Source organism: Oncorhynchus tshawytscha, unplaced genomic scaffold (assembly GCF_018296145.1).
Source record: "Oncorhynchus tshawytscha isolate Ot180627B unplaced genomic scaffold, Otsh_v2.0 Un_contig_3309_pilon_pilon, whole genome shotgun sequence".
In the NCBI taxonomy this organism is placed as follows: domain Eukaryota; kingdom Metazoa; phylum Chordata; class Actinopteri; order Salmoniformes; family Salmonidae; genus Oncorhynchus; species Oncorhynchus tshawytscha.
Genome location: NW_024609672.1, coordinates 100,001 through 127,860, shown reverse-complemented (window position 1 = coordinate 127,860; position 27,860 = coordinate 100,001). Strand labels below are relative to the sequence as shown.

The following is a 27,860-nucleotide window of genomic DNA, read 5'->3' as shown; positions in this document are numbered from 1 at the left end:
TTTGATTGGGTGGACAAGATGTCAGTTCATGCTGCATAAGTTCTGACAGGTTGGAGGACGTCCTCCAGATGTTGTCTTAATTACTGTGTAAGTCTATTGAAGGGGGAGAGAACCATGAGCCTCCTAGGTTTTGTATTGAAGTCAGTGTGCCAAGAGGAGGATGGAAGCTAGCTGTCCTCCGGTTACACCATTGTGCTACCCTACAGAGGGATGTTGAGGCTACTGTAGACCTTCATTGCAAAACAGTGTGTTTTAATAAATTATTTGGTGACTTGTGAATATATTTAGTATAGTTTTATCCAAAAAATATAAATTGTTCGATGTTTTACAATTGTTTTTTTAACGAAATTCACTGAGGAAGATGGCCCTCCCTTCCTCCTCTGAGGAGCCTCCACTGCTTGACTACCATATAAAGCTGACTGGCTTTCTCTTTTTCTCACTATTGCCGTGATCAGAGCTGCAGCAGTTGGCCGTCCTCGGGTTGGCAGTGTAACCATACTGCTCATTTTACTACTTTGACAGTGATTTTGAGTGACTATTACAGAGGAGGTGTTGAATAAAAGAATGAACACACACACACACACACGCACACACACACAGGCTGTTGAGAGGAGCTCTGGAAATTGTCTGAAGTGCTCCTATAGTTGTAAGACAGGGGTAAGGCACAATTAACATCTTGGCTTTAGAGATTGTTCTTCTGTCTCATTCTTTATCTCTCTCTCTCTGCCTCTCCCTCTTTCTGCCTGCCTGTCTCTCTCTCTCTCCCCCTGCCTCTCTCTCTCTCTCTCTCTCTCTCTCTCTGCCTGTCTGCCTCTTTCTCTCTTTCTCCCTACCTCCCTACCTCTCTCTCTCTCTCTCTTATTTCCCTGCATCTCTCTCTCTCTCTCTCTCTCACACTCTTTCTCCCTGCCCCTCTCTCTCTCTTTCCCCTTGCATCTCTCTCTCTCTCATTCTGCCTACCTCCATCTCTCTTTTTTCATGCCTCTCTCTTTCTGCCTGCCTGCCTCTCTCTCTTTCTACCTCTCTCTCTCTCTCTCTCTCTCTCTCTCTCCCTGCCTCTCTTTCTACAGTCCCTGCCTCTCTCTATTTCTCTCTTCCTGTCTCTTTCTCCCTGCCTCTCTCTCTCTCTCTTTCTCCCTGCTCTCTCTCTCTCTCTTTCTCTTGCCTCTATTTCTCTTCCTGCTGTTCTCTTTTTCTCCCTGCCTCTCTCCCTCTCTCTTTTTTCCCTTTCTCGCTCTCTCGCTCTTTCTCCCCACCTCTCTTTCCCCTTGCCCTGTATCTTTATTTCTCTCTGCCTCTCGTTCTTCCTGCCTCTCTCTCTCCCTGCCTCTCTCTCTTTCTCCTCTCTCTCTCTCTCTCTCTCTCTCTCTCTCTCCCTGCCTCTCTTTCTCAGTCCCTGCCTCTCTCTATCTCTCTCTTCCTGTCTCTTTCTCCCTGCCGCTCTCTCTCTCTCTTTCTCCCTGCCGCTCTCTCTCTCTCTTTCTCCTTGCCTCTATTTCTCTTCCTGCTGTTCTCTTTTTCTCCCTGCCTCTCTCCCTCTCTCTTTTTCCCTTTCTCGCTCTCTCGCTCTTTCTCCCCGCCTTTTTCCCCTTGCCCTGTATCTTTATTTCTCTCTGCCTCTCGTTCTTCCTGCCTCTCTCTCTCCCTGCCTCTCTCTTTCTCTCTCTCTCTCTCTCTCTCTCTCCCTGTCTCTCTCTGCCGCTCACTCTCTCTTTCTCCTTGCCTCTATCTCTCTTCCTGCTGTTCTCTTTTTCTCCCTGCCTCTCTCCCTCTCTCTTTCTACCTACGTCTCTCTCTCTTTTTCCCTTTCTCGCTCTCTCACTCTTTCCCCTTGCCTTCCTCTCTCTCTCTCGCTCGCTCTCTCGCTCTTTCTCCCCGCCTCTCTTTCCCCTTGCCTTCCTCTCTCTCTTGCTTTCTCCCTGACTCTCGCTCTCTTTCTCTTGCTTTCTCTTATTGTTTCTCTCTTACTTTTCCTCTCAATCTCTTTTCATATTGCTCCCATCTCTCACCCCCCCTCCCTCTCCATCTTTCTATCCCTCTCTCTGTCACAGTGCGTGACTGCATCTCTGTGCTCCAGCGCTAACCTCACATGCCAGTGTCTGTCTGCCTCAGATTTTCTGCAGCCACTCTTCTCCCTTTCTCTCTCTCTCTCTCTCTCTCTCTCTCTCTCTCTCTATCTCTCTCTCTCTCCTTGAGATGGAACATGTCTCCTAGGCTGCTCCGTGGCTTCGAGGCAGATGATTAACATCATCGAATCTGAAATGCAAAGTCTGATGTCACAGATTGTGCCCCCAGAGAGGCCCGGTGCCAGCCAGTCAATCAGTCAGCCAGTCAGACACCCAGTCAGTTATTCAGTCAGCCAGTCGGCCAGTCAGTCAGCTAGTCAGTCAGTCATCCAGTCAGCTAGTCAGTCAGCCAGCTAGTCAGCCAGTCGGTCGGTCAGTCAGTCAGTCAGTCAGTCAGTCATCAGTCAGTCAGTCAGTCATTCATCCTGTCAGTCAGCTAGTCAGTCAGTCATGCTGTCAGTCAGCTAGTCAGTCAGTCAGTCAGCGAGTCAGCAAGTCATCCAGTCAGTCAGCCAGTCAGTTAGTCAGTCAGCCAGTCAGTCAATCAGTCAGTCAGTCAGTCAGTCATCCTGTCAGTCAGCTAGTCAGTCAGCTAGTTAGTCAGTCATGCTGTCAGTCAGCGAGTAAGCAAGTAATTCAGTCAGTCAGTCAGCTAGTCATTCAGTCAGTCAGCTAGTCAGTCAGTCATCCAGTCAGTCAGTCATCCATTCAGTCAGTCAGTCATTCAGTCAGTCAGTCAGCTAGTCAGTCAGTCATCCATTCAGTCATCCAGTGAGTCAGTTAGTCATCCTGTCAGTCAGCTAGTCAGTCAGTCATCCAGTCAGTCAGTTAGTCAGTCATCCAGTCAGTCAGGTAATCAGTCAGTCAGCTAGTCAGTCAGTTAGTCAGGTAGCCAGGCAGTCAGCTAGTCAGCTAGTCAGTCAGCTAGTTAGTCAGTCATGCTGTCAGTCAGCGAGTAAGCAAGTCATTCAGTCAGTCAGTCAGCTAGTCATTCAGTCAGTCAGCTAGTCAGTCAGTCATCCAGTCAGTCAGTCATCCATTCAGTCAGTCAGTCATTCAGTTAGTCAGTCAGCTAGTCAGTCAGTCAGTCAGTCAGCTAGTCAGTCAGTCATCCATTCAGTCATCCAGTCAGTCAGTTAGTCATCCTGTCAGTCAGCTAGTCAGTCAGTCATCCAGTCAGTCAGTCATCTAGTCAGTCATCTAGTCAGTCATCCAGTCAGTCATCCAGTCAGTCAGTCAGTTAGTCAGTCAGCTAGTCATTCAGTCAGTCAGCTAGTCAGTCAGTTATCCAGTCAGTCAGTCAGTCATCCATTCAGTCATCCAGTCAGTCAGTTAGTCATCCTGTCAGTCAGCTAGTCAGTCAGTCGATCAGTCAGCCATCTAGTCAGTCAGTCATCCAGTCAGTCAGCTAGTCAGTCAGTCATTCAGGCAACTAGTTAGTTAGTCAGTCATCCAGTCAGTTATTTAACCAGTCAGTCAGCTAGTCAGTCAGTTAGTCAGGCAGCCAGTCAGTCAGCCAGTCAGTTAGTCAGTCAGCCAGTCAGTCAATCAGTCAGTCAGTCAGCAGGTCAGTCCGTTAGCTAGTCAGTCAGCTAGTCTGTCAGTCAGCCAGTTAGTCAGTCAGCTAGTCAGTCAGTCATCTGTCAGTCAGTTAGTCAGTCAGTCATCCAGTCATCCTGTCAGTCAGCTAGTCAGTCAGCTAGTCAGTCAGTCATCTAGTCAGTCAGCTAGTCAGTCATCCAGTCAGTCATCCAGTCAGTCAGTCATCCTGTCAGTCAGTTAGTCAGTCAGCTAGTCAGTCAGCAAGTCAGTAATCCAGTCAGTCATCCAGTCAGTCAGTCATTCAGTCAGTCAGTCAGCTAATCAGTTAGTCAGTCATCCAGTCAGTCAGTTAATCAGTCAGTCATCCAGTCAGTCAGTTAGTCAGGCAGCCAGTCAGTCAGCTAGTCAGTTAGTCAGCCAGTTAATCAGTCAGTCATCCAGTCAGTCAGTTAGTCAGGCAGCCAGTCAGTCAGCTAGTCTGTCAGTCAGCTAGTCTGTCAGTCAGCTAGTCAGTTAGTCAGTCAGTCAGATAGCTAGTCAGTCAGTCAGCCTGTTAGTCAGTCAGTCAATCAGTCAGTCATCCTGTCAGTCATCCAGTCAGTCAGTCATCCTGTCAGTCAGCTATTCAGTTAGTCAGTCAGTTAGTCAGTCAGTCAGATAGCTAGTCAGTTAGTCAGTCATCCAGTCAGCCAGTTAGTCAGTCAGTCATCCTGTCAGTCATCCAGTCAGTCAGTCATCCTGTCAGTCAGCTAGTCAGTCAGCTAGTCAGTCAGTCATCCTGTCAGTCAGCTAGTCAGTCAGTCAGCGAGTCAGCGAGTCATCCAGTCAGTCAGCTAGTCAGTCAGCTAGTCAGTCAGTCAGTCATCTAGTCAGTCATCTAGTCAGTCATCTAGTCAGTCAGCTAGTCAGTCATCATGTCAGTCAGTTAGTCAGTCAACCAGTCAGTTAGTCATCCAGTCAGTCAGTTAGTCATCCTGTCAGTCAGCTAGTCAGTAAGTTAGTCATCCTGTCAGTCAGTCGATCAGTCAGTCAGCTAGTCAGTCAGTCGATCAGTCAGTCATCTAGTCAGTCAGTCATCCAGTCAGTCAGTCATCCAGTCAGTCAGTGAGTCAGTCAACCAGTCAGTCCGTCATCCAGTCAGTCAGTTAGTCATCCTGTCAGTCAGCTAGTCAGTAAGTTAGTCATCCTGTCAGTCAGCTAGTCAGTCAGTCGATCAGTCAGTCAGCTAGTCAATCAGTCATCCAGTCAGTTAGTCATCCAGTCAGTCAGTTAGTCATCCTGTCAGTCAGCTAGTCAGTAAGTTAGTCAGCCTGTCAGTCAGCTAGTCAGTCAGTCGATCAGTCAGTCAGTCGATCAGTCAGTCATCTAGTCAGTCAGTCATCCAGTCAGTCAGTAATCCAGTCAGTCAGCAAGTCAGTAATTCAGCTAGTCATCCAGTCAGTCAGTCAGTCAGTTAGTCAGTCAGTAATTCAGCTAGTCATCCAGTCAGTCAGGTAATCAGTCAGTCAGCTAGTCAGGTAGCCAGGCAGTCAGCTAGTCAGTTAGTCAGTCATCCAGTCAACCAGTTAGTCAGTCAGTCAATCAGTCAGTCATCCCATCAGTTATTCAGTTAGTCAGTTAGTCATCCAGTTAGTTAGTCAGTCAGTCAGACAGTTAGTCATCCAGTCATCGAGTTAGTCATCTAGTCAGTCAGTCAGTCATCCAGTTAGTCATCCTGTCAGTCAGCTAGTCAGTCAGTCGATCAGTCAGTCAGTCATCCAGTCAGTCATTTAGTCAGTCAGTCAGTAATCCAGTCAGTCAGCAAGTCAGTAATTCAGCTAGTCATCCAGTTAGTTAGTTAGTTAGTCAGTCAGAGTCAGTTAGTCATCCAGTCAGTTAGTCAGTCAGTCATTCAGTTAGTCATTCAGTTAGTCAGTCAGCTAGTCACCTAGTCAGTTAGTTAGTCATCCAGTTAGTCATCCAGTCAGTTAGTTAGTCATCCAGTTAGTCATCCAGTCAGTTAGTTAGTCATCTAGTCTGTCATCTAGTCAGTCAGTCAGTCATCCAGTTAGTCATCCAGTCAGTCAATTAGTCATCCTGTCAGTCAGCTAGTCAGTCAGTCGATCAGTCAGTCAGTCATCTAGTCAGTCAGTCAGTAATCCAGTCAGTCAGCAAGTCAGTAATTCAGCTAGTCATCCAGTTAGTTAGTCAGTCAGTCAGTTAGTCATCCAGTCAGTTAGTCAGTCAGTCATTCAGTTAGTCATCTAGTTAATCAGTCATTCAGTTAGTCAGTCAGCTAGTCATCCAGTCAGTTAGTCATCCAGTTAGTCATCCAGTCAGTTAGTCAGTAAGTCATTCAGTTAGTTTGTCATCCAGTCAGTCAGTCAGTCAGTTTGTCATCCAGTCAGTCATTCAGTTAGTCATCCGGTTAGTCAGTCATTCAGTTAGTCAGTCAGCTAGTCATCCAGTCAGTTAGTTAGTTGTCCAGTCAGTCATCCAGTCAGTTAGTCAGTCATTCAGTTAGCCATCCAGTTAGTCATCCAATCAGTCAGCTAGTCAGTCAGTCATTCAGTTAATCATCTAGTTAGTCAGTCATTCAGTTAGTCATCCAGTTAGTCATCCAGTCAGTTAGTCAGTAAGTCATTCAGTTAGTCATCCAGTCAGTCAGTTAGTCATCCAGTCAGTTTGTCATCCAGTCAGTCAGTCAGTCAGTTTGTCATCCAGTCAGTCATTCAGTTAGTCATCCGGTTAGTCAGTCATTCAGTTAGTCAGTCAGCTAGTCATCCAGTCAGTTAGTTAGTTGTCCAGTCAGTCATCCAGTCAGTTAGTCAGTCATTCAGTTAGCCATCCAGTTAGTCATCCAATCAGTCAGCTAGTCAGTCAGTCATTCAGTTAATCATCTAGTTAGTCAGTCATTCAGTTAGTCAGTCAGCTAGTCGTCCAGTCAGTTAGTTAGTCATCCGGTTAGTTAGTCAGTCAGTCATTCAGTTAGTCATCCAGTCAGTTAGTCAGTCAGTCATTCAGCTAGTCATCCAGTCAGTTAGTCAGTCAGTCAGTTAGTAAACATCATAATGTAGTTATTAATCAATACATATGTTTAAATGCATGTATAAGGCCTTTGAGTGACTTGATTACATGATTACGAAATGTATTTTCTACAAAATACATGATTAGAAAATGTATTTTCTACAAAATACATGATTAGAAAATATATTTGCTACAAAATACACAAATGAATGATGAATTAATTATTTACAAACCGGTTGTTCATGGGTAATGAGCTATTAAATAATGCTTTATAAGCATTTTATTGATCCCCGTTTAAATAAAGCTTCACCCTATCTATATATAAATGGTATTTTGGCCTGATGGGTGCATGTCATGTTATCTGGTTACAGTCAAGCCTGTGATCGCATTCGTCTTGCTTTTGACTCAGGCTCTGCCCTCTCTCTCTCCCTTCCCTCTCCCACTCTCCCTTCATCTCTGTCCCTCCATCTCTCTCTCCCCCCCCTCCCTTCTCTCCTCTCCTCCGTGTCCCACTCTCTCCCTTTCTCTCTCCTCCCCTCTCCTCCATTTCCATGGTTCCCATCACCCTCCTCGCCGGGTTTCTCTCTCTCAGTTTTAAAGCATAATTAGATTTCATGCTCAACCAGCTAAATAGATATGCCTTTTCGTGTTCCCAACCCTGTCTCCACTGATCTGCTGGCATAATGTGAATGCCGCTCCACCCACACTCTCTGCACTCACCGAGGCAATGTTTAATAAAGAGTTAAAGAAGCTGTCTGTGTCTGTGCATAGGGACTAGAACACAATGGTGTTTGTCGACCGTGTATTCAGAGGCTGAGTTGTTGACTAGGAGGTTCCACTGACTCAGTGGGTTGGAGTGTGGCGCATCCAACACCATGGTTGTGGGTTAATATCCCGCATGGGTTTCTTATTCTGCATAAATATTTTAACTTTCAACTGTCAGAGGTAAAAAGAGTCTACTTATGACCATATTAACGGTATTATATTTTAGAAAGGTGTTTGAAGCCAACCCGGGTTGTATGTCTGTGTATGACTCCGCTCCCCATGAGAGAGCTGGTGTTAGCAGGTATATTTCAGGAGGAATGCCCACGGCCCATCTGCGTAAGCTGCTAAAGGCTATATCTGTTACCCAGCTACCCAGACACCAGGGCACACGGTCTGGGCCCACAGCAACCTCTGCTGCACTCTCTCTCTTGATCTCTCTCTCTCTCTCAATTCAAGGGCTTTATTGGCATGGGAAACATGTGTTAACATTGCCAAAGCAAGTGAGGTAGATAATATACAAAGTGAATACTCTCTCTCTGATCTCTCCGTCTCTGCTCTCTCTCTTGTTCTCTCTTTCTCTCTCTCTGCTCTCACTCCCCCTCTCTCTCTCCTCTCTCTCTGTCTCTCTGCTCTCTCTGTCTCTCGCTCTGCTCTCACTCTCTCTCTCTCTCCCTCTCTCTCTCTCTCTCTCTCTCTCTCTCTCTCTGTCTCTCTGCTCTCTCTCTGTCTCTCGCTCTGCTCTCACTCTCCTCTCTCTCCCTCTCTCTCTCTCTCTCTCTCTCCCTCTCTCTCTGTCTCTCTGCTCTCTCTCTGTCTCTCGCTCTGCTCTCACTCTCCTCTCTCTCCCTCTCCCTCTCTCTCTCTCTCTCTCTCTCTCTCTCTCTCTCTCTCTCTCTCTCTCTCACAGGCTATATTTGATCTCTCTAGCCTCTAGGGTAGGGGGTGAGTGTCCTGACTCTGACTCAGACCTGGGGGTTGTACTGGTCTGGGATATCTTTGTACCGCGCTAACTCGTTCCCCCATACCCCATAATTCTCCCCACGTTCCACCACTGAAGGCTTGGGGGATCCACACTTTATGTGCAGCCTCCTGTTTGTTGTTTTAGTGTCCGGTGTCTCCTCCACCCCTCCTCCGGTTCAGCCCTCTGGGAAGAATGAAAGACTACTTTGCCTGGCCTGATGTGTGTACACTAGGAAGACTGGAAGTAGAAGTAATCACCCAGCGCTATGCTAACGCTAAACTAACCTAGGCTACGTCGTCCCCTGCCACCTGTGGCACATGGTACTTCCCAGAATGTTCCATTGCGTTCCGAGACGTTGCCCAGCAGACGTTGGGAATGGGAATGGTTAACAGCTGTTTGGACCGATGCCCTGTCCCCCACAGGAACCCCGGCTGAACGTAACGCTGTACAGTATTCTTGAATCCCGGAGCAGGGAATGAGATCTGGGATTAGACTACAACACCATGTCTATCTGTTGAGACAGAGAAGGCCATTTAAGACATCCTTGTCTAAAGGATCACTAAACTATCCTCAGCAACTTGCTTTGAATTTAAACCCAGCTGAAGAAACTTAGATACACTATTTCAATATATTGAGCCAAAAACCTTCTTAGTCAGACTTGAATGCCAACTAGACCAAAACCACCAGCTCTAGGAACTTTTGACCAATCTGCTCTAAACTAACAGAATTTTGACAAAATCTTAAAGGGAAAATTCCCAATTTATTGATAATTTCTGTACCTTGGAAATAGTCTGACTGCAATGTACGATGAGTCTTTGATTCATTGGCTATATTCACCACTTGCTAACACATCCTATAATACCCCAAAACAACGGAGGCTCAGTCATCAGTGCTTCATGTCCGTTAGTCTAACAGTTCACACATTAATCCCAGACTTTATAAAGTCAATAATAAATAACTAACAGAGGCATTTGGACACGATGGGCCTTGTGGTCTGTAATGGAGTCGTGTGGACACAAGTGGTGTTTACCTCACTGGTTGGGTCAGAGTGGACTCATCAGAGAGACACCTTAACTCTGAACAACCCCAGCAAAGAGGCACTTAGCCTTATTGTGTGGGTGGTAGACTGATGTTAATTGGACATTTTGACTGGAGGGTTAATCTTCTATTTTTAACATGTCACATGAAAGTGAGTATAGTGTATTTTGTGAGGCAGAGGGGATGGATGGGTTGGGTTGGATTGGGTAAGGCTGGTGATTGGGTAAGGCTGGTGATTGGGTAAGGCTGGTGTGGTTTGCTACAGTGCTGGGTTGATCCAGTGGAGTGGGAACTCCAGTGCAGGCATTTCGGACTGTCAGATGATTGTCAGATGTCCGGAACCAAAAGGTCCTCCGAAGTGAAATGAGGTCATAGACTAGCACCCACTCCAAGCTGCATTTCTAGCACCCACTCCAAGCTGCATTTCTAGCACCCACTCCAAGCTGCATTTCTAGCACCCACTCCAAGCTGCATTTCTAGCACCCACTCCAAGCTGCATTTCTAGCACCCACTCCAAGCTGCATTTCTAGCACCCACTCCAAGCTGCATTTCGATGGTAACCTGAAATTTCACAACACCCCCAGGTGTATTTTTACTGTGTCTGTTGGAACATACTACAGTACACACTACAGTACATACTAGATGCTCTTCTTGAATTGTTTATCATTGAATGAAATATACACTATTCTCGTGTATGTGGGTGTGTGTGTGGGGGTGGAAGTGTTTAACCAGAAGTCTCCACAAGAATAGTAAACTAACAAAAAATGTACCAACTGGGTACATTTTGTTAGTCCCCACAAGGTCAAATAATATTTTTAGGGGGTTAAGGTTAGAATTAGTGTTAGGGTTAGAATTAGGGTTTGTTTTAGGGTTAGGTTTAGGTTTAGGTTTAGGTTTATTAAGGTTAGGTTTTGGGGTTAGGGTAAGGTTTAGGGTTAGGGGTTATGGAAAATAGGATTTTGAATGGGACTGAATTGTGTGTCCCCACAGGGTTAGTTATACAAGGTGTGTGTGTGTGTGTGTGTGTGTGTGTGTGTGTGTGTGTGTGTGTGTGTGTGTGTGTGTGTGTGTGTGTGTGTGTGTGTGTGTGTGTGTGTCAGGCATCCTTGTATTGCGGTATAGTGAGATATAGTAAAGGTATTTGTTATTGTATGATTGTCATTTTGTGATGTCATGGAGATTCCACTGTAGGGGAAATGAACATGCATGGACAACAGTGGACAGTCTCTCCTCTCCTCATATACTCTATGTTGTTATTTATACCATAAGTACCCATTGGAATGCAACAAGCACGGTTGCCATGGGTTCCCACATAACCAGCCGCCTCAGATCAAAGCAGGGGTTCCGTGTTCCGGTTCTCTGACTTCTTAACAGGAAAATGATGGTGGGAGAAGAGTGAAAGAGAGAAGAACATCAATAACCTCTCGCTGCCCAGGATAATGAGAACGGAAGACAGCTAGCTACAAAGCCTACAATTACTGTGTGATTGACCTCAATAAATAAAGAGGATATTATCCTTTAACTGCCTGTTTTGCCTCTCAGGGAGGGAGGGAGGGAGGGAGGTGAGGGGAGAGAGTGATAGAGAGCAAAGGAGACTGAAGGAGAGAGAGGAGGTTAGAGGTAAAATGAGAAAGGGAGGGAGAGGGAGGGAGGTGAGGGGAGAGAGTGATAGAGAGCAAAGGAGACTGAAGGAGAGAGAGGAGGTTAGAGGTAAAATGAGAAAGGGAGGGAGAGGGAGGGAGGGAGGGAGGAGTGATAGAGAGCAAAGGAGGAAGGAGAGAGAGGAGGTGAGGTAAAATGAGAAAGGGAGGGAGAGGGAGGGAGGCAAAGGGAGACTGAAGGAGAGAGAGGAGGTTAGAGGTAAAATGAGAAAGGGAGGGAGAGGGAGGGAGGCGAGGGGAGAGAGTGATAGAGAGCAAAGGAGACTGAAGGAGAGAGAGGAGGTTAGAGGTAAAATGAGAAAGGGAGGGAGAGGGAGGGAGGGAATGCAAGGGGAGCAAAGGAGAGATAAAGAGTGATAGAAAAACAAGGAGAGATGAAGCAACAGAGAAAAGAGAGAGAGCAAGGTAAACAATGAGAAAAAGAGATACCAAAGAGAGAGAGAGACTGTTTGTCTTCGCCATTGTTCTGTCAGGTTGGTTATTAAAGCCTACTGCTCCACAGTACCAGCTTTTATTAGGTATCTGATGGCTAAATTATAGCCTCTCTCTCCCTCTCTCGCACACTCTCCCGCCTCCTCACGCCTATATCACTGGTATATCCCTCTAAGAGTAGATTAGAAGGAAAAATCACCACTAATAAGGGGTTGAGGACAGAGAATCTCAGTGTATGAGACCGATAAATAACTAATGTTATGTAAAAAAAAAAAACACCCCCGTTCCAGTCTGCATCTGTCTGTCAGGCAGTTGCTGCCTGCTGCCGTGCTTCTTCTCCCTGACAGTTTGACAGTATTTAGAGATCAAGTGTGGCTCCGCTGACAAAGTGTGAAACAGCCCTGTGTTAACAGCAGAGAGAGAAATGAAGAGGAGAGAGTGGTGGAGAGGAGAGACTCAGAAAGTGGTGTATTTAGTCTAACTGGCTGCTGTGCAGGTGTGTCACTACAACTAGCATAAACTTGGGTAATGTTGAACTTTGGTTGCTAGCTCTCCTTGGGACCGTTAAGTCGCTGTGTGTGTCCTCGTGTCTCACCTCCTCCTTTCATTGAAAATTACTGGTCACCGGTAGTTAGGTCACTGATTATCTCAGTTACATGTGAGAAGTAACTGCAAATCCTAGGTTTGTGTCCTGTCCAGAAACACATCCTATCCCCTAGATCTGATTATGTGAAAAGATTGGACAGGTGTGAGCTATATGGCAAAATCTACACCCAGCCTATCAGGGATAAGATGAAACTACTACCATACCTATCCAAAGCTTTCAGATCTACATCTACATCTAAGTACTGCGGGATGGGGCTATGGGTTGTTTCAGGATGGGGCCTTGACCTCTTTGTCGATCTGTTTCTACTCTATGATAGTGGTCAGGAATGATGGGGCTTTTGACTTTGCAATCGATGGAGCTCTCTACTGGCTAGTGGTGTTTACATGGTGTCAGGTTCTGCCCTGATACAAACAGAAGAAACAAAAGTAAACAAATATAGAAACAGTACAGCTGTGGAGTCCAAACATTACATTGGACATGTTAGGCTTGACTGAATGCTGACTCTGTTGGAAGCCCACTTCAGTGTTTTTGTAAAAAATAAAATGGCTGACATTGTGGCTGTGTGGTTATTCTGGGTGATTGTAACTGTTATAGGCTACCTGTGTACTAATTGAGAGCTGTTGCCTTGGCAATGAGGAGAAGTGTGAGGATCACTAATGAAAGGTTGAAATGAGAGGTGAGATTCCGTGAGATGTCTTACTGTCTTTAGATCCAAACCCTGAATTAAACGTCTAACTTGACATAGAAATGAAACAGTATCTGACGACAATGATACAACACTTCTGAAAGAAAGTCTCCTTGACGAGTAGTCATCACTTTCTGCTGTTTAAATGGGTTTTTGTAGAAGCGAGACTTGGCTCTTTCACACTGGGAATCTGTTCTCTCCTTGTCTGCAATGATTGGAGAAGACTCCACAGGTGGAAACCATGTGGTGGAAGCTCATCATCAGGCTGGATTTCACCTGGTCAGTTCATTCAGATCAGAGCAATGAATCAGAGGAAATCAGAACAGATGGAAATGAAAACATGGAGAAAAAGTAGTCATGAATAAGGCCTATGTGGAGGGCATACGGTGGCTGTGGAGAATACGTTTTAGAAAAGAGAGAGGGGTTGGAATACAATTCTTTATTGGTATAGGTGAAGGAAGACTTTCCAGAAAAACTCTCAGGGATCTTTTTGTGAGAAAGATTGCCCCAGCGGTGGACAACTCCCATCTTTACTGCCTGCTTGCCAGCTCTAGCCGAACCCAGTGACGTGTGCCAGTTAGCATATTGTACAATGCCTTTACAACTAAGAGACATAAAACAAAACTTTTCTAATCAAAACATATTTACAGTAGCCTAGCATACTTAGCACACTCTATTAGGCACCTACAAAATGCCTCATAAGTTCATTTATAAGGCCTTATGATACATCAGTGCATTGTAACACTAATTGAAGTGTGTATCAGAATACACGTGACATATTGGATGGTCTTCTTTATTTTTTCATGTATTTTTATTTTTGTTGATGGGCCCTACAGTAAAGACATGTCATTTAATGGTAATAAATGTATCACCTTTTACCTTCGGTGTGAACACGACCAGTCATGATGTCTTCATCTTATTGTCAAGCAAATCACTTGAAAGCGTAGGCTACCTGCGCATGTTGGTCCACTCCACAATAAATCCTGCATCCAAACAGTGCACTGTGCAATGGCACCATTAATCAATGGAAATACCTTTTTGTCAGCAAGGTAGGAAGAAAAGTTGAGACACCTGAAAAGTTGTTGAAATATGGGACTGTCAAGTGCAGCCAAATGGGGGGAAATAGTTTAAACCATGACACAGAGTTGGGGCTGTTGGTTTCTTTTGGAATATGCTTTTATTTTTTGATTTACCACTGTAGCAGTACAAATTGAATTTTAAACATCTACACTCTTAGAAAAAAAGGGTTCTTAAAGGGTTCTTCGACTGTCCCCACAGGAGAGCCCTTCTCGGTTCTATGTAGAACCCTTTTTGGTTCAAGGTGTAACCCTTTTGGGTTTCATGTAGAACCCTCTTTGACAGCCAAAGAAACCTTAAAGGTTCTAGATAGCACTTTTCTTTCTAAGAGTGTAGGAATGGTTCAATGACCTTCTGGTGTGTATTCTAAATGGTTATCTGGATATTGGAAAGTAACCATTGCTTCAGTTAGTAGCTACATAAAGCCGGGTGAAATGGCTGCATCATTTTGAAAAAGAAGCTGGGTGAAATGGAGAGGAGAGAACAGAAATGGCCTCAGTAGTCTAAAGTAACCCGAGGGCTAATCCAGCCAGAGGTCAGACAATGATGCTCTCAGTCTGAGTCAGACAAGCTATTCTGGGCTTCCCACTCTTCTGTAACGGGCTCTGGGATTGGACGCTCCACTCTGTGTTGTGCGTGGTTATTGGCTAAACACGTTATTCTTGGGCAACTTGTTCACTATGGCCCTTGAGCAAGGCACTTAACTTTAATTGGCTCCAGGGGCGCTGTACTACTATGGCTGACCCTGTAAAACAACACAGTTCACAGCTACTAAGTGATAATAATGATATATACAGCATGCAGTACATATATTTGTTTTATTGTTCGTTAGTGCTGTACTGTAACATATGGTGCTGTGTTTCCAAGTCTTTCAGAGAGGTGGCCTGGTTGGGGATAGTACTGTTAAATACTATGTTTCTAGGGCACTTGGGGTCAGATCCTACTCTAACATTCAGGGATCACTCAGGGAACAGTCAGGGAACAGTCAGGGAACGCTCGGGGAACTCTCGGAACTCTCGGGGAACACTCAGGGAAACATTTGTCCTATTTTATGCTTCATCACACCCCCAATATAGCACTTCAGTTGATGAGTTACTATACATAATACAGACCCTCCACACGCGTGCGCTCACTCTCGTGCACATACACAGAGATTAGGCTAAGAGGGCACCTTACCCCTTCACCTTTGAACCCCATTATGTCCTCTGAAGGACCCAGTGCTCTGGTTTCAATGTTTTCCGATACACACAGGTGACAGCTGGTCTGGGGAGGCGTCTTCTGTTACAGAGAGACAGAGAGAAAAATATTTGTCTAATCACCAGCTACTGTACAAGGTTAATAGGTTAAATATGTGAGAGGCTAATTCTGTGAGGCTAAGATGCAATTGAAAGATTGAATCAAAAGATTAACCAAAAGATCCTCATTGCCAGTAGTGGGGAACTCTCCAATGAACTCTCTGAACAATTTAAATATCTTTATCTAATCACCTGTATGTGGTGGGGTGTATTTGGATGGCTTACTGATTTTGTGAAAATGAATAAAAACACTCATATCATATGTCTTTGACAAAATAACTGAGTGCCATACTGCACGAAGCAGGTCACGTCTTAACAGATTCAATAGTAACCATCTGTCCTGTCCGAATTTATTCCCATGTAGTCATATAAAAAAAATCACCACCTCTCCATTTGGAATTCACAGACACGCATTTAAATTGAAATGTCTCGGCAAGAAACCTTGTGGGAGGTCCATGTCATTTATTTTAAAGTGGAGGCTCTCCCTCTGCATATCAGATTATATATTCATCCAAAATACAAACCAGTCTTCTCTCTCCTCGGGCGCACCTCCGGCAGTGTACCCATGTTGATCTGCGCTCTGCTCTCTCCACGGAGCAAAACCCAAACATTACATTGTGCAAGAGGAGGATGGCAAGAAAGAGAAAATGAAAAACGGCCGCCGTTTTCTAAATGTGCACAGTCTGTTGTGTAAGTGGGGGATGTTAAGAACACAAGCAGCAAGACAGCGAGAGAAAAGGCTCTAGGGGGTTATGGGTCTCTCTCTTTACACTTGGTTGAGTTTCACAAGGCTCCACTCAGTCCCAGCCCCGGAGTGTGCAACTGGCTGTATTGCTTAGCTCTTTCTCTCTCTCTCTCTCTGGCTCACCAGCCATTTTGGGTTTTCCCGCCTCAAAGCCCACCCCCCCTCTCTCTGTTTCCCCTTCGCTAGGGAGAGTGAGAGGGAGAAATGAGAGGGGGAGGGGGTAGGGCGATGTTATCTTGGTTTTCCATGACCCGCTCCAAGTTTCCATCCTCTCAGAGGGCTTTGTTGAGCTCTTTAAGTGTTGAAACCTCTTTTTTAGACATTACTTCATGGTTTGTCTTTGAGAGAAAAGCATTGTTTTCCTCCTTTGTGGTAACATCACACTTTTTACATTATGTGTTGAGGTAGAGCTTGTCTTTTTAAACAATACAAGAAACCTTATTTGTTTAGAGACATGACTAATAATGCTTTTCTTGTCCTTGACTTTAGATGAAGCAAGCATTTTCGCAATGCTTTTATCACAGTCGTTAGTTCACTGTGTACCAATAGTAATGTGGTGTCATTTTTTAACCAACACTCTGACCTCTGGGTCCTCCATAGCTGCCAGAGGCTACAGGACAGTTACATTATCTTTACTCAGAAACGGTGGCCCCTCCATGGGACAAGGTTTATTGTTGCTCCCCTCTCCTCATTACCGGCTGCCTCTCCTGTTTCAAACAAGTTATGGGGCTGAACACACACACACACAGAACAAATTGGCTGTAGGCTGTACCGTCTGTCTGTAGTTATTATACAGTATTGGATACTGTAAGAACTAATCATTGTTTAATCGTGAAGCAGAGTTGGCTTTTGGCCAGATTTACTAAGCTCTTCCACCTGTTGTTGGTTACCTGAGGGAACACGGCATAAAAGCTAGAACATAAGGTCAGTATTTAGAGAAGGATTCAAAATAGCCAGCCCATATGTTCAGTCGTAGAGCCTCATCATAGAGAATATGAAGTCTATTCATGTTTCTCTCTGCATCTCCTGTCCAAATGCTATTCTAAGTGCAGCGGCAACACATTTACATTTTAACAGAGGACCTCATTGCCGAGGGCACCTGTTGCATCTGCCTAGCCTGTTGGATAGGACCATGGGACATATTTCCAGGGCCCACCCTGTTGCACATAGCAGACAAAAGCTGACTCTGCAGGCTAGGACCTTACTGTGACCCTTAGAAGCTATTCCTGCTGTGAGCTAAGGGCTTTGAGCAGCGGTGTGTCAGTGGTGCTGGCTCAGTGGTGCTGGCTCAAGGGTATGTCATGCACTAATATCTTCATGGAGGGTTAGGATGAAAGGTGTGTTAGCGTGTGTGTGTGAGCATGTGTGTGAGCATGAATGAGTGCGCAGCCGTGTGTGTGTGTGTGTGTGTGTGTGTGTGTGTGTGTGTGTGTGTGTGTGTGTGTGTGTGTGTGTGTGTGTGTGTGTGTGTGTGTGTGTGTGTGTGTGTGTGAGATCAGAAATGTGCTGATAGTACTCCAGCCTTGCCCCCAAGCCCCCCCAGACAGCTGCTTCTCTGAGCTGTATATACAGCACCAGTCAAAAGTCTGGACACAGCTACTCATTCCAGGGTTTTTCTTTATTTTTACTATTTTCTACATTGTAGAATAATAGTGAAGACATCAAAACTATTAAATAACACCTTGTCACAACACAACTGATTGGCTCAAACAAATTAAAAAAGAAAATATATTCCACAAGTTAACTTTTAACAAGGCCTACCTGTTAATTGACATGCATTCCAGGTGACGACCTCATGAAGCTGGTTGAGAGAATGCCAAGAGTGTGCAAAGCTGTCATCAAGGCAATGGGTGGCTACTTTGAAGAATATCAATTATAAAATATATTTTGATTTGTTTTACACTTTTTTGGTTAGAACATGATTCCATGTGTTATTTCATTGTTTTGATGTCTTCACTGTTATTATACAATGTAGAAAATAGTAGAAAATAAAGAAAAACCCTTGAATGAGTAGGTGTGTCCAAACATTTGACTGGTTCTGTACGTTTTCCAGCACGAGCCCTAGTCACATTGCAGTGTGGGTTATTAGATAGGATAACATAACACATATCCAAAGTCAAGGGCTAATGCACTTCTGTATAGTGGAATGGGTTAAAACATACCTGGAGGAAAATAGTTAATTTCCCTTATGACCCCCAGTCATGCATTTTTAATGGTTATTGACAAGGATTTGTAACACGTTTGTGTGTGTTGGGAGAGTGGGGTGCAAGTTGCGTGCCTGCCTGCATGTCTTTATTCATGTGTGTGTGTGTGTGTGTGTGTGTGTGTGGTTGTGTGTGTGTTTCTTCCTAGAAGATGAGCCTGTACCACATCTCACTTGTCAAGTAATAAGATTCATCGAGGTGTTTGACACTTGATGAGTTCATGGATATGGATTCATACTTCCTCCCCTAACTATGTTGAGGGTTCATGTACTGCTATGGTGTCCTTCAAATCAGGGATGAGTCTCAAATGGCACCCTATTCTCTATATATTGCACTAGGTTTGACCAGGGCCCATAAGGCTCCCATAGGGCTCTGGTCTAAAGTAGTGCACTATATAAGGAATAGGGTGCGATTTTGGACACAGCACATGTCTCCTCTGGGTCTGCATTTAGGTGTTTCAAGTAGATGTATTTACCTGCTGTTTGGAAATTTGCACACTCAATCACTGTGTTTACCTGTGGATGGACCATTCACCCACTTCTAGACTATTCCCTACTGCTAGTGTAATGAATGAGCCAATGCAGTCCACAATCCCCACATCAACAATGCGTCAATTTCATCGCTATTGTATGTGACCAGATTCGTGTTCAATAGGGCACGCTGTAGCAAAATGTTTTCAACAGAGGACAAAAATGTGTTCAAAATGGCAGCTATGCTGGTTATTCAATGTGTCTCAATCCATTTATTCATAACACATTTGGTCTTATGGTTACATATGGACCTTTTCTCTTCAGAACAATGAAGGAACCACTCACTCTCACTGTGAACTTGTGTACACCGTTGAGCCTATTAACTATTGTTCAGTTTCTGGATAGGGTACAGACAGTTTATTGAGGCAGATCAAATCAAATCAAATGTATTTATATAGCCCTTCTTACATCAGCTGATATATCAAAGTGCTGTACAGAAACCCAGCCTAAAACCCCAAACAGCAAGCAATGCAGGTGCAGAAGCACAGTGGCTAGGAAAAATTCCCTAGAAAGGCCAAAATCTAGGAAGAAACCTAGAGAGGAAAAAGGCCATGAGGGGTGGCCTCTTCTGTCCTCTTCTGGCTGTGCCGGGTGGAGATTATAACAGAACATGGCCAAGATGTTCAAATGTTCATTAATGACAAGCATGGTCAAGTAATAGTAATCACAGTGAACAGGTCAGGGTTCCATAGCCGCAGGCAGATTAGCCAGGTGAAACAGCAGCACAGCCAGGTGGACTGGGGACAACAAGGAGTCATCATGCCAGGTTGTCCTGAGGCATGGTCCTAGGGCTCAGGTCCTCCTCCGAGAGAAAGAGAGAATTAGAGAGAGCATACTTAAATTCACACTGGACACCGGATAAGACAGGAGAAATACTCCAGATATAACAGACTGACCCTGGCCCCCCGACACATAAACTACTGCAGCAGAAATAATGGAGGCTGAGACAGGAGGGGTCAGGAGACACTGTGACCCCATCCAGACAGGGCCAAACAGGCAGGCTATAACCCCACCCACTTTGCTAAAGCACAGCCCCCACACCCCTAGAGGGATATCTTCAACCACCAACTTACCATCCTGAGACAAGGCCGAGTATAGCCCACAAAGATCTCTGCCACGGCACAGCCCAAGGGGGGGCGCCAACCCAGACAGGAAGACCACGTCAGTGACTCAACCCACTCAAGTGACGCACCCCTCCTAGGGATGGCATGGAAGAGCACCAGTAAGCCAGTGACTCAGCCCCTGTAATAGGGTTAGAGGCAGAGAATCCCAGTGGAGAGAGGGGAACCGGCCAGGCAGTTAAATATTGTTCAGTTTCTGTATAGGGTACAGTCAGTTTATTGAGCCAGTTAACTATTGTTCCGTTTCTGTATAGGGTACAGACAGTTTATTGAGCCAGTTAACTATTGTTCCGTTTCTGTATAGGGTACAGACAGTTTATTGAGCCAGTTAACTATGGTTCCGTTTCTGTATAGGGTACAAACTACAGTTTATTGAGCCAGTTAACTATTGTTCCTTTCTGTATAGGTCATCAGACAGTTTAATGAGCCAGTTAACTAGTGTTCCAACTTTCTGTATAGACCTGGTACAGACAGTTTATTGAGCCAGTTAACTATTGTTCCGTTTCTGTATAGGGTACAGACAGTTTATTGAGCCAGTTAACTAGTGTTCCGTTTCTGTAGAGGGACACAGAGAGTTTATTGAGCCAGTTAACTATTGTTCCGTTTCTGTAACATGGCTAACTTTATTGAGCCAGTTAACTATTGTTCCGTTTCTGTACGCATCGCGGTACAGACAAACATTTAATGAGCCAGTTAACTAGTGTTCCATTTCTGTATAGGGTACAGACAGTTTAATGAAAGAGCGGGGGCGTATACAGTTAACTAGTGTTCTGTTTCTGTTTAGAATTCCTCACAGTTTAATGAGCCAGTTAACTAGTGTTCCGTTTCTGTATAATACAGACAGTTTATAGCCAGTTAACTAGACACATTTCTGTATAGGCTCAGACAGTTTAATTTAGCCAGTTAAACTAAACGTGTTCCGTTTCTGTAGCTAGGGATTTTAGACAGTTTATTGAGCCAGTTAACTATTGTTCCGTTTCTGTATAGGGTACAGACAGTTTAAAGAGCCTGTTAACTATTGTTACTTTCTGTATAGGGTACAGACAGTTTAAGGCCAGTTAACTAGTGTTCCGTTTCTGTAAAGCTGACCAGACAGTTTATTGAGCAGTTAACTATTGTTCCGTTTCTGTATAGGGTACAGACAGTTTATTGAGCCAGTTAACTATTGTTCCATTTCTGTATGGGAGACAGTTTAATTGAGCCAGTTAACTATTGTTCCGTTTCTGTATACGGGTACAGGTAGTTTATTGAGGTTTTGAAGATGTCAGTTAACTATTGTTCCGTTTCTGTATAGATGGTACAGACAGTTTAAACTGAGCCAGTTAACTATTGTTCCGTTTCTGTATCAGGGCAAGGTGTTTAACATGGCTGTTAAAACAGTGTTCAGTTTCTGTATAGGCTATCAAACAAGTTTACAGAGCCAAAGTTAACTATTGTTCAACGTTTCAGTTAACTATTTATTGAGCAGGGTTAACTATTGTTCCGTTTCTGTATAGGCCCAGTACAGACAGTTTAATGCTCCCAGGCAGACTTAACTATTGTTCCGTTTCTGAGGACAATACAGTTTAACTGAGGCCTGCAGTTAACTGTTGTTCCGTTTCTGTATAGGGTACAGACAGTTTATTGAGCCAGTTAACTATTGTTCCGTTTCTGCATAGGGTACAGCCAGTTTAATGAGCCAGTTAACTATGTTCCGTTTCTGTATTCAGGGTCACAGACAGTTTATTGAGCCAGTTAACTATTGTTCCGTTTCTGTATAGGAGTACAGACAGTTTATTGAGCCAGTTAACTATTGTTCCGTTTCTGTATAGACTACAGACCCGTTTATTGAGCCAGTTAACTGAAGTGTTTGAGTTTCTGTATAGGGTACAGACAGTTTAATGAGCCAGTTAACTATTGTTCCGTTTCTGTATAGGGTACAGACAGTTTATTGAGCCAGTTAACTATTGTTCCGTTTCTGTATAGGGTACAGACAGTTTATTGAGCCAGTTAACTATTGTTCCGTTTCTGTATAGGGTACAGACAGTTTATTGAGCCAGTTAACTATTGTTCCGTTTCTGTATAGGGCCGCAGACAGTTTAATGAGCCAGTTAACTATTGTTCCGTTTCTGTATAGGGTACAGACAGTTTAATGAGCCAGTTAACTATTGTTCCGACTCTGTATACGCCTACAGACAGTTTATTGAGCCAGTTAACTATTGTTCCGTTTCTGTATAGGGTACAGACAGTTTAATGAGCCAGTTAACTATTGTTCAGTTTCTGTATAGGGTACAGACAGTTTATTGACGCTGATCAACAGTTAACTAGTGTTCCGTTTCTGTATAGGAGATATTGGTAGTTTATTGAGCCAGTTAACTATTGTTCCGTTTCTGTATAACAGGTAGTTTATTGAGCCAGTTTTAACTATTGTTCCGTTTCTGTATACACATCACAGACAAACTTAATTGGTCCAGTTAACTATTGTTCCGTTTCTGTATAGGGTACAGACAGTTTCAACCTTGAGCCAGGCTAACTATTGTTGTCACCAAAAGCACTCACAAACTTCTGTAGATGCACAGACAGTTTATTGGCGCTGTAGTTATATTGTTCCGTTTCTGTATAGGCTACAGACAGTTTATTGAGCCAGTTAACTATTGTTCTGTTTCTGTATACCCGGCTACAGACAGTTTATTGAGCCAGTTAACTTTCTGTCCATTGTTTAAAGCTGGGCCGTTTATTGTTCTTTCTGTATAGGGTACAGACAGTTTAAACAGCCAGTTAACTATTGTTCCGTTTCTGTATAGGGTCAATGACAGTTTAATGAGCCAGTTAACTATTGTTCTGTTTCTGTATGAGGTACAGACAGTTTATTGAGCCAGTTAACTATTGTTCCGTTTCTGTATTTATTGAGCCAGTTAACTATTGTTCCGTTTCTGTATAGGGTACAGACAGTTTAATGAGCCAGTTAACTATTGTTCCGTTTCTGTATAGGGTACAGACAGTTTATTGAGCCAGTTAACTATTGTTCCGTTTCTGTATAGTACAGATTCAGTTTAATGAGCCAGTTACTATTGTTCCAGTTTCTGTATAGGGTAATTGACAGTTTAATGAGCCAGTTAACTATTGTTCCGTTTCTGTATAGCACAAGTATTTCAGACAGTTTATTGAGCCAGTTAACTATTGTTCCGTTTCTGTATAGGGTACAGACAGTTTATTGAGCCAGTTAACTATTGTTACGTTTCTGTATAAGGTACAGACAGTTTATTGAGCCAGTTAACTATTGTTCCGTTTCTGTATAAGGTACAGACAGTTTATTGAGCCAGTTAACTAGTGTTCCGTTTCTGTATAGGGTACAGGTAGTTTATTGAGCCAGTTAACTAGTGTTCCGTTTCTGTATAGGGTACAGACAGTTTATTGAGCCAGTTAACTATTGTTCCGTTTCTGTATAGGGTACAGACAGTTTAATGAGCCAGTTAACTAGTGTTCCGTTTCTGTATAGGGTACAGACAGTTTATTGAGCCAGTTAACTATTGTTCCGTTTCTGTATAGGGTACAGACAGTTTAATGAGCCAGTTAACTAGTGTTCCGTTTCTGTATAGGGTACAGACAGTTTATTGAGCCAGTTAACTATTGTTCCGTTTCTGTATAGGGTACAGACAGTTTATTGAGCCAGTTAACTAGTGTTCCGTTTCTGTATAGGGTACAGTTAGTTTATTGAGCCAGTTAACTAGTGTTCCGTTTCTGTATATGGTACAGACAGTTTATTGAGCCAGTTAACTAGTGTTCCGTTTCTGTACAGGGTACAGACTGTTTATTGAGCCAGTTAACTATTGTTCCGTTTCTGTATAGGGTACAGACAGTTTATTGAGCCAGTTAACTATTGTTCCGTTTCTGTATAGGGTACAGACAGTTTATTGAGCCAGTTAACTATTGTTCCGTTTCTGTATAGGGTACAGACAGTTTATTGAGCCAGTTAACTATTGTTCCGTTTCTGTATAGGGTACAGACAGTTTATTGAGCCAGTTAACTATTGTTCCGTTTCTGTATAGGGTACAGACAGTTTATTGAGCCAGTTAACTATTGTTCCGTTTCTGTATAGGGTACAGACAGTTTAATGAGCCAGTTAACTAGTGTTCCGTTTCTGTATAGGGTACAGACAGTTTATTGAGCCAGTTAACTAGTGTTCCGTTTCTGTATAGGGTACAGACAGTTTATTGAGCCAGTTAACTAGTGTTCCTTTCTGTATAGGGTACAGGTAGTTTATTTGTATCTCATTAACACAATCAAAATAAAGCATTATGATAGAATGGAGTCTTACTAATTTCTCCCTCTACTATCCCTGCATACATTACCTACTATCTCACCCCTGTCCTTGTTACTCACCCACTGACAACCATGAATATATAATCTACTCTCTCTATATCTATATCTACTCTAATGCACAGTTAATGGGGAGTCAAAACACATATACTCAGGGTAAACATGACTATTTTATAGACCGCTGAATTTATTAGCCTGCATGGCGAGATATGTTTTGCATAAAGTGATAGTCAGCAGTACTGTTACTGCCTGACTCAACTGCTCTGTTAATGTGTCATCATGTGGTATCTACTGCAAGGTGATTGGCGAATCGATGTAAGTCAAGATTATTTATGCAGTGAGGTGGAACATTCACAGCTTTGCAGATAGAAATGTAACATAGAGCTAACTTGATTCCTTATTCTATTTGACAGACATGTATTTCTATTGGATTGTTCTGCACCTTCAGGGTCTTATTTATTAGTGCACACTGAAGCAAACTGTTTTGCAACAGAAAAACAAAAACGTTTCTTACTGAACAGTTCAGTATTTCCCTCCCTGTTTCAGTCCATTGTCTTTTGTTTGGTGCCAATTTAATATGATCCTGAAAACAGCAGTTCAGAGATATCAATGTGATTGGCTAAGTAAAACCATTTGAGCATCGGATTCGATGAGTTACAGGAAGTAAATTAATTTGAATGATTTTGATTGGTGCTTTCATTGTTTCCTCAGGATAAAGGAATGGGTGGAGCAGATGCAGCAGGAGCTGGTCACACTGACGGACACAGCCAGCGGAGTGCAGAACCTCATACAGGTGGGACACACAGAAACACCTTGTAAACATAGGAACACAGACGTGCACAAACGTGCATATTTTTAAAAATGTTTTATTTATTTTACCTTTATTTTACTAGGCAAGTCAGTTAAGGGGGCGGCAGGGTAGCCTAGTGGTTAGAGCGTTGGACTAGTAACCGGAAGGTTGCAAGTTCAAACCCCTGAGCTGACAAGGTACAAATCTGTCATTCTGCCCCTGAACAGACAGTTAACCCACTGTTCCTAGGCCGTCATTGAAAATAAGAATTTGTTCTTAACTGACTTGCCTAGTTAAATAAAGGTTAAAAAAAATACATTTTTTTTTAAAAAAGAACAAATTCTTATTTTCAATGACGGCCTAGGAACAGTGGGTTAACTGTGAGAGGAGTGCACCACACTCCTCTCAAACGCACAGGAAGCTTGCAACCCCATAGTCACACATCCACAACTCTGGATTTCAACAATCAATATATATACGTGCACACACACATGCGCACACATACTCCTGACCTCTCCTGTTTGATGTGTGTCACATCCAATACAATGATGGTTGTCACAACAGATCTGGACTTTACATAGTGCCATCTCATTAGTGATATGTGGGACATCTGCTTACAGTATTCTGCTAGGGGAATGTCCACACTCAAGGACTATCAGTGTCAACTCCAAACACCACATCCCTATCCCCTTCCCTAACAAGCTTACATGATATGGACAGTTAGGAGGAGCTGTTACTCTGGCTACATCCCAAATGGCACCCTATTCCCTATGTAGGGGCTCTGGTCATAAGTAGTGTACTATATGGGGAATAGGGTGCCTTTTGGGACACATCCCGTGTGTTGATTGCTATAACCCTATGACACCTCTCCTCCTCTTGCCTAGCCAGGCCTGATATGGAGCCTCTGTAATTATGTCTAGTTTAAATGTCACATGCACAAGTACAGTGAAAATGTCTTTCTTGCAAACCTATAGCCCAACAATACAATAATCAATAACAATGTATAACCAGAAAACAAAAAAGAAGAATTAAGAAATATGAAATGCACAATAATCATCACAGTAATTGTCAATGTACTTCAGATTCCTTTTGGATGACATTTTTCAGACACACACACAATGCATGACGTCCCAGGGACAACACACAGGCATGATTTCCCTTGAGCAACACAGTATTCTCAGGAAAATACCCATAACAGACACCATATCAGGGCTGCCTCTTGCCCTGCTTGTCATCACAGACATTTAGAAGAAAAAAACAGCAGACATCTTTACCATGATGGTGTTGTACCACGTTTGGAGCTAATTTCCTGTCGCAGGCATCATTTGATGCTCATGGGGTGAGGGAAAATAGCTAGACTTTATGACCTTATCTTGACCCAATAGCATATATATAGATAGAGAGTGGGATAATATCAATGGTCGACTGTACCATTCCTTTGTCCTGTTGCAGTAGAATAAATGTAGGTTTCCTTCATTGAGACCTCTGGCAGCATGGCTGCTTTGTTTACTATACAGGGGAGGGGATTGTATTTGCTTGTAAGCAGAAAGAGCATGTGGAGAATAACCATCAGTATCATTACTCATGGACAAGCAGAAACACATAGCACAGCCCCACAGAGGTTAGCTAAGTAAACACATGCTTCGATACACAGAGTTAGACACACACATGCACACACACACACACACACACACACACGCGCGTGCCCGCACACACATTCACACACTACAAGCCTGTGGTTTTAATGTCGGACCTAGAAAGCCCCTCCGGCTGCTAAATAATTGGCTGTTTGGCATTTCTGTTTTTTTATTGTTTAATTCCTCTTGCTGAAACATATTCCATATTCAGTAAATGGTGTTTGCCGTTGTGCTCCAATGTGGCATAATGTTGCTTGATTTACACTGGCATTGTACACACAGTGGTGACATCATGATTTGACACATTTGACACATTTACATACATTTGGATTATTGTGTTCATTGTCCCTGCAAATAAAGGTAATCAAGTACATTTTTGTGACTATCCTCATAGGTACAATTCTAAGATACACAATGTCAATATTTTATCAAAGTATCACTCTCTCCTGATTGGTCCAGAGTCACCTTGTTTCTCTCTCTTGATTGCTTCACTGTCACCTTTGACCCTCTATCTCCTGATTGGTGCAGATCTTCCAGAGCCACAGGAAGTACTTCAGTGTGGGGTCCAACGATGCCAGCCAGCTGGTGGCTAATGCAGCGGGGAACATTGAGAATCTCCTGGCCAACCGTTCTCGTGCTCTCAAGGTGAGTACCAGTTCATAGCAGTCCACACACACACACACACACACACACACACACACACACACACACACACACACACACACACACACACACACACACACACACACACACAGACACACACACACACACACACACACACACACACACACACACACACACACACACACACACACACACACACACACACACGCACACACACAGATGCAGACAAAGTCACACACACATGCACCTTAATACCAAGAAAGAAGGGTATGAAACTCATCTCCTGGAGGGCTGCAGTGTCTGCAGGTTTTTGTTTCTCACTCGCACTTGATTCATCGCATCATTGCACAGATTGGCTTCATTTCACAGATTGGATAAATTGGTCCCATTCAAAATGAAAGACTGACCAACAGCAGTAGCCCATAATTGAGTACATTCTCAGTATGTTTCAACTGGATTAAATGTGTGTGGAAATCCTTATAGCTCTGAGACTTCAATAGACCGTGTTAGAAAAGGCAAACTGATGATATCGGAAATGATGACCAAGAATGCGAGCTATTTGTTGTTGAATTAGGTTAGTGATAGGCTTAGGGCGAAAGGGGGGCAAATCCCATTTGTGGTTAACAAATATCATACTGCCATCTTTTCCTTTATGACTAGACAATGTCAGACTCAAAGTTCTCCTCGCTGTGTCCTGATGCCCTCTGTATAATCCCTATCCCATCCACATAACTTTCTCCTACCACCACCTGAGTAAAGTCAATTAAAGTCCCCA

The 27,860-nt window shown here is 43.6% G+C and overlaps 1 protein-coding gene across 1 annotated transcript in view; it reads left to right on the top strand.

Annotated features, from left to right (window-relative positions):
* The window catches only part of LOC112235490 (voltage-dependent calcium channel subunit alpha-2/delta-1-like), a 131,555-nt gene that overhangs the window by 4,649 nt on the left and 99,046 nt on the right, over positions 1-27,860 (top strand). The window contains exons 2-3 of the mRNA XM_042316847.1: positions 24,746-24,827; positions 26,990-27,106. Coding sequence (XP_042172781.1) covers positions 24,746-24,827; positions 26,990-27,106 — 199 coding nt within the window. The remainder of the gene's footprint in view (positions 1-24,745; positions 24,828-26,989; positions 27,107-27,860) is intronic.